This window comes from Myotis davidii, unplaced genomic scaffold, assembly GCF_000327345.1.
Source record: "Myotis davidii unplaced genomic scaffold, ASM32734v1 scaffold135, whole genome shotgun sequence".
Lineage (NCBI taxonomy): Eukaryota > Metazoa > Chordata > Mammalia > Chiroptera > Vespertilionidae > Myotis > Myotis davidii.
Window position 1 is genome coordinate 3,260,705 of NW_006289813.1, and position 6,000 is coordinate 3,266,704.

Here is a 6,000-nt window from a genome sequence, read left to right on the forward strand (position 1 = left end):
AGACTCTTTAATAACAATAAGAAAAAAGCGCCCATGCGCAAGGATGTGCACCAAGCTAGTGACTGGCGGGAGGAGAAAGGAGGCGGCCCTGGGAACATTCCCCCGCCCCGCGTCGTATTGCGCCTGTGCGCCAGTGGCGGGCGCCGAGGCTTCTGGGTAGGTGGCTCTGCCCCGCCCCTCGGTTGGAGGCCCTCTCGGGTGCTTCTGCAGCGCTGCTGCTCCAAGGATGGCTGCTCTGGTTGTAAACAAGGCTGGATCGGGACTAGACAGTGGCCGTCAGGGCAGCTGGGGCACGGCTGTGGTGAAGGTGAGGGGCCTTACGTTCTCTGTTCTCCACCGTTGGCCTGCCTGGGGTTCATCCCCGAGAGGGGCTGCAGCGCCGCGGCCCGGGCTGCTGTGGGCGGGATGCGCGGCCTCTGGGCCCCTCTTGGCTGCACAAGCCAGGCCCTCGCCTCCGCGACTCGTCTTCTGTTCTTGCCAGTCCTCTGCCTGGCATCACCTAGGGGGCATTTGTGAAAAGAAGCTTATGGGCCTGTGAAGTGACCTGGGCTTTCTTCCCCCAGGTCTTCTGATTTTAATTAAACTCAACAGGCATTAATTAGCTTATTTTTATTAAACCATTATTATCTCCAGGTATTATGTTAGCTTTTTTAATCGCTTGTGTCTACTTATGAGGATGATGTTAATTCCCGTTTTACAGGTGAGGAAACACAGGCTTAAGTTAACAGTGTGTGGCAGAGCCAGCGCTGACAGGCTCCAAAGTTTGCTTTTCATTAATGCATTACTTGATCGTCAGACATCAATTATTGGGTGATCTCCCCCTTCCTCTCTTGGTCAACACTTTGTTAAAAAAGAAAATATTTTTATTGATTTCAGAGAGGAAGGAAGAGGAAGAGAGAGAGAAACATCAATGACGAGAGAGAATCTTTGATCGTCTGCCTCCTTGCACTGTCCCCCCTACTGGAGATGGAGCCTGCAACCCGGGCATGTGCTCTTGACCTTTTAGTCCCCAGGCGGACGCTGTAGCCACTGAGCCAAACAGCTAGGGCTTGGTCAACGCTTTTCAGAAGTCTCCGACAGCAGCGCATTAACACTAGGGTCTATGAATTGCCCTACGCTTGAAGTTTGAAACTCTACCCTGTGTAAATGCTACAAGATGCCGTTACTAAAAAATCAACTGAAATAACGTGGAATTCATTTTTCTCTTCCACTATATATATGGAAAAATTTGGAAGGGAAAACTGATCATAGTGGTTTATAGAATCCCTTATTTATAACCTGAGATACTGATAATTCTCATTACTGGCTACATCTTCGAATCACTGAGCATGTTTAAAAAAGCACAAACTGATGCAGCCCGTCCTTCATCCCCCAGTTCTGATTAAGTTGACATTAGTATATTTTACATTCTCAGAGTGATTTTGTTTTATTTTTTAAAAAAGAGATTTTATTGATTTTTTACAGAGAGGAAGGGAGAGGGATAGAGAGTTAGAAACATCAGTGAGAGAGAAGCATTGATTAGCTGCCTCTTGCACATCCCCTATTGGGGATGTGCCCGCAACCAAGGTACATGCCCTTGACCGGAATCGAACCTGGGACCCTTGAGTCCATAGGCCGAAGCTCTATCCACTGAGCCAAACCGATCAGGGCCCAGAAATGATTTTAATGTGCAACCATATGTGAGAACCACTGGACCAGGTAATATCTGAAGTATTTTTTATTTATAATAGCCTTCTATGGTTTTTCACCTAATGTTGGTTTTATATGACAACAAATGATACATTTCTGCTCACAACTGTATTCTCAGTCAGTATTGGTGGTTGTTGATTCATCTGACCTTTATATACTAGTATTGATGAAGTTACTCTGAAAACACACAGCATATCCAAGATGCAAAGGAGCCCTCTTATTATAAGGCATATTGTGTGGTTGACATTTTATTTATTGTATTGTATTTTTTTCTAAGTAGAGAATATCTGGATTATTTTGTGAATTAACGTGAATTAAGAAGTTGTATTAGGCATGAATATTATTGCTGTATCTACTTTGTTATTCTGTTTACCTTAAAATCTCAAAACTACCAAAGACTGATGGTACTCCAGTCTGTAATAGCACACAGTTTGATATATTAGAGGCTCACTTTATTCATTTTAATCTTTACATGTAATATGTGCCTAAGCTGTGCAATAGGACAGTCCTTTTTGGCAAGAGCCTCATGCTGTAATTTGTAAGAAATATATTGGCATAATTTTTTTTTTAAATTGTCGTTTTCATAGATGAAAGCAAGGAGTGTTAATTGGAAGGTAAGAATTGAAGTATAATAATGCTAACATTATATAAACTGGCCCCTTGTTTCATGAACAAATTGACAGTGGCATGGCTTTTATCATTAGAGAAACAAAGATAAAAATCTAAAATTATATTATTTACATTCAGAAAAGAATCAGGAAAGTTTCTTTTGAAAGTGAGCCTCACCCTGGCCACTGTGGCTCAGTTGGTTGGACATCATCCCATGCACGGGAAGATTGCTGGTTGAAATCCTGTGTAGGGCACCAAAAAAAAAAGAGAGAGAAAGTGAGCCTTCTTAGTTTTTTAAAAATATGGACTGGTTAATTAAAATTTTATTTATATGTAATGAGTACATGTAATGAAATCCTCTTTGGCATATTTGTAAAGTTCATAAAATTAAAAGCTATTCTACCTAGGACTTAATTTATCTTATACTAGGGGCTCAGTGCACGAATTCGTGCACCTTGAAAGGAACTGTGGGCTGCAAGGCTGCAGTGGGTGCTGGGGCCCCTTGTTTCATGAACAAATTGACAGCCCATCCTCCACACCTCCGCCCGGCCCCTCCTGCTGCGGCCAGCAGCCTCGCTCCTGCCGCTGCTGCTCCCCTGCTGAGGTGCAGAGTGATTGGGGCTGGTGACAGCAGTGCATGTGAGTGGGGCCAGCACTGTTAGTGTGTATGAGCGGTGGCTGCTGCCCTGATCCCCCCTCAGGAGCAGGGGGAGGTGGAGAAGCCCTGAGGGGGTATCAGGGCTGGCACTGGGTGCCAGCAGCAGGTGTGAGTGCCGGGCGGGCCACGGTGCACGGGAGGAAAGAATTTTCAGTAACCACCAGAGGCTCACCCCAGTGACAGCAACTGGCGCCCCACCTTGGTCTGGCACCCCTGCTCACCTCCACCATTCTGCCACGGCCAACACTCGTTATGTTCCGTGTGCACCCTCTGGTGGTCAGCACATGTCATAGCATCTGGTTGTTTGGTTAGGTTTTCCACCATTCGGTCTATTTGCATATTAGGGTTTTATATATATAAATTGTTGCCCAAATTCCTATTCATAAATACTGAAGAAAGAATTTCTTATTCTATTATTTACTGAGTTGATGCAAAATAGTCTAATAACTTTATTTTTGTACCTGTGTTTAGTTTACTAATCAGTGTACTTCTAGTGCTTTTAAAGAAACCTATAGTAGCAGCATAAGTTCTTTTGGCTTGTGTAATAATAAGGTCATAAATATAAGATATAAATGAACTAAGTTAAAATTTAATTTGGTCTTTAGAGTTTATTATCAAAAACAAGTAAAATGTATTGTGTCACATTAGTGAGAACATTTGTAAAAAATGTTGCGTTTATTTTATAATATCTAATTCTGTGGTGAATATCATTTCTGTATTTAATCAAATTTGATATTTAAGTGAAACCTTTTTCCCGCATTAAAAAAACACAGGATAAATTGAAGTGTATGTATGTATAATATATATAATTTATGTGCAGGTGTTTCCTAGCTCTTCTTCAGTAGACTACATCGTTTTGCAGTATATGAATGCACCATAATTTTTTTCCAGTCTTGTATTGGTGTGTACTTTGTTTCTAATCTCTTGCTAATGCAAATGGTACTGTTAAGGATTAGCATGTAGATCTTCTTACACATGTGTGAAATATTTGTAGGATTAAATTCCTGAGGTGGAATTGTTGAGCTATTCTAACTTTTGATAGTCATTACCAAATTCCCTTCTAGAGAAACATTTCAAAGCAACCAGCAATGTATGAGAGATATGCTCCCTGACACTTGCACTAGTACAAAGTGTTATCAACCTCTTTGATCTAATCTGAAAAAAAAATATACTGATATAGCTTTCATTGCATTTCAAAGTGCTTGGAGTGACGGTGAACATCTTTTTATATACTTGAAGAAAAGACAACACGTCTTATGATTGTTTTCATTTCCTTTTTTGTGAGCTGTGTGTTACATTTAAACTCCTTTTGAACATACTGGGATGCAAGCCAATTATGAATTACCTGTTTATTTATAGTGAGAGATGCTTCCATATCAGGTAGTCAGTCCAAAATAATTTCAGAGTTAAGATTAAAATTTTAATGGATTAAGTCTGATTTCCACTCTGGGTTTCCTTCTTTTTTTTGGAGGGGAGGGGGGGAGAGTTTCTATTTTTTTTTTTTTTACCTCCTGTTATGTTTTTGTTGGGGATGGTGGTTGGCCGCTTTGTTTTTACATTTTTATTTTGTTGGACTTTAGTTGGTATTTGGAATACCCTGTTCCCCTGAGAGCTTTTTTGGTGTAACAGGAAAGACAGGTTGGAAAGCCAGTAAAGGTATTCCAGTGTTCTGGGTGTTCAGATAGACACTTATTCATGGTACATGGGGGCCCCAGGGACACTGTGGTCATTTCAGTTGGACTGAGCTGTAGATAGTCCTGAGAGATACAGTGTTTAGGAATTGGTTGGTTTATTAATGTAAAAGAGGATCCACTAGAAAAGTGTTTTTTTAGCTATTCCCTCAGCATTAGCAGAAAGAAAGTGGCAAAAACAATCTGGGAACTACAGATCAGATTGTAGCAGGTCATAGATGGCAGGCATAGGAGTTTGTGGTACACTGAAACAGTTCAGAGTGGGTATATTTTTAAATTAACAAAAATTATGAAATACTTCAGATATACTAGTATTAAGAAATAAAAGTACCAAAAATCTTTCATTGATATAATTACAGTTTGTTGACTAATTATAAAACATAAACTCATGGACCTGGGAATCAGAATATGTCGATTCTTGTCACCTTCCTTTTGACAAAGGACAAAACATGTACTTGTCATTGGAACTAGGTAGACAAAATATTCTCTAACCTGCCGAAACCGGTTTGGCTCAGTGGATAGAGCGTCGGCCTGCGGACTGAGAGGTCCCAGGTTCGATTCCGGTCAAGGGCATGGACCTTGGTTGCAGGCACATCCCCAGTGGGGAGTGTGCAGGAGGCAGCTGGTCGATGTTTCTCTCTCATCGATGTTTCTAGCTCTCTATTCCTCTCCTTTCCTCTCTGTAAAAACTCAATAAAATATATAAAAAAAATATTCTCTAACCAAGGGGCATATTTATTAATTGAGAACAAGGAATTGAAATTTAAGTCAAAGGTGATTGCTTTCTTTCCTTTACATTATGTGATATAAGTGGGTACTAGATACTTCAAAATTACTTATAGTCTTAACATGTTCTTTATTAGAAAGGTAAATTGTCATCCTAGCACATATTCCAAATTGTTTTGTCCAGATTAATGGTGATGTTTTGGAGGTTAGGGAATTGCAGAGGAGTTGTTTAATAACCCATGTTTGGGAGAATTATATATTGTTTCAGATATAACAAATCAAGTCATAATTTTCAAAAGATAAAGATCATGTTAACTTACACCATTATCCTAGTCCCTTAACACAACATGTCAAGGAGATTTCACCCTGATGTAATTTTGGTAGGGTCTGTCAGATGAAATGATGAAAGGTGATTTAAAGTTTTCCAACCTAGACAGTTTTTCCCCCCATGGAGGAATAAAGTAATTTAACAAGCGTTATTCAACGTATTAGATCAGCTTTAAAAAAAAATATGTGTGCTTTTATTTATTTATTTTTAAAAATATATTTTTGATTTTTTACAGAGAGGAAGGGAGAGGGATAGAGAGTTAGAAACATCGATGAGAGAGAAACATCGATCAGCTGCTT

The 6,000-nt window shown here is 40.1% G+C and overlaps 1 protein-coding gene across 1 annotated transcript in view; it reads left to right on the plus strand.

The window, feature by feature from the left end:
• The first annotated feature begins 153 nt into the window (after nucleotides 1-153).
• Nucleotides 154-6,000, plus strand: part of TRIM23 (tripartite motif containing 23) — a 31,020-nt gene continuing 25,173 nt past the window's right edge. The window contains exon 1 of the mRNA XM_006762418.2: nucleotides 154-307. Coding sequence (XP_006762481.1) covers nucleotides 227-307 — 81 coding nt within the window. The 5' untranslated portion in view covers nucleotides 154-226. The remainder of the gene's footprint in view (nucleotides 308-6,000) is intronic.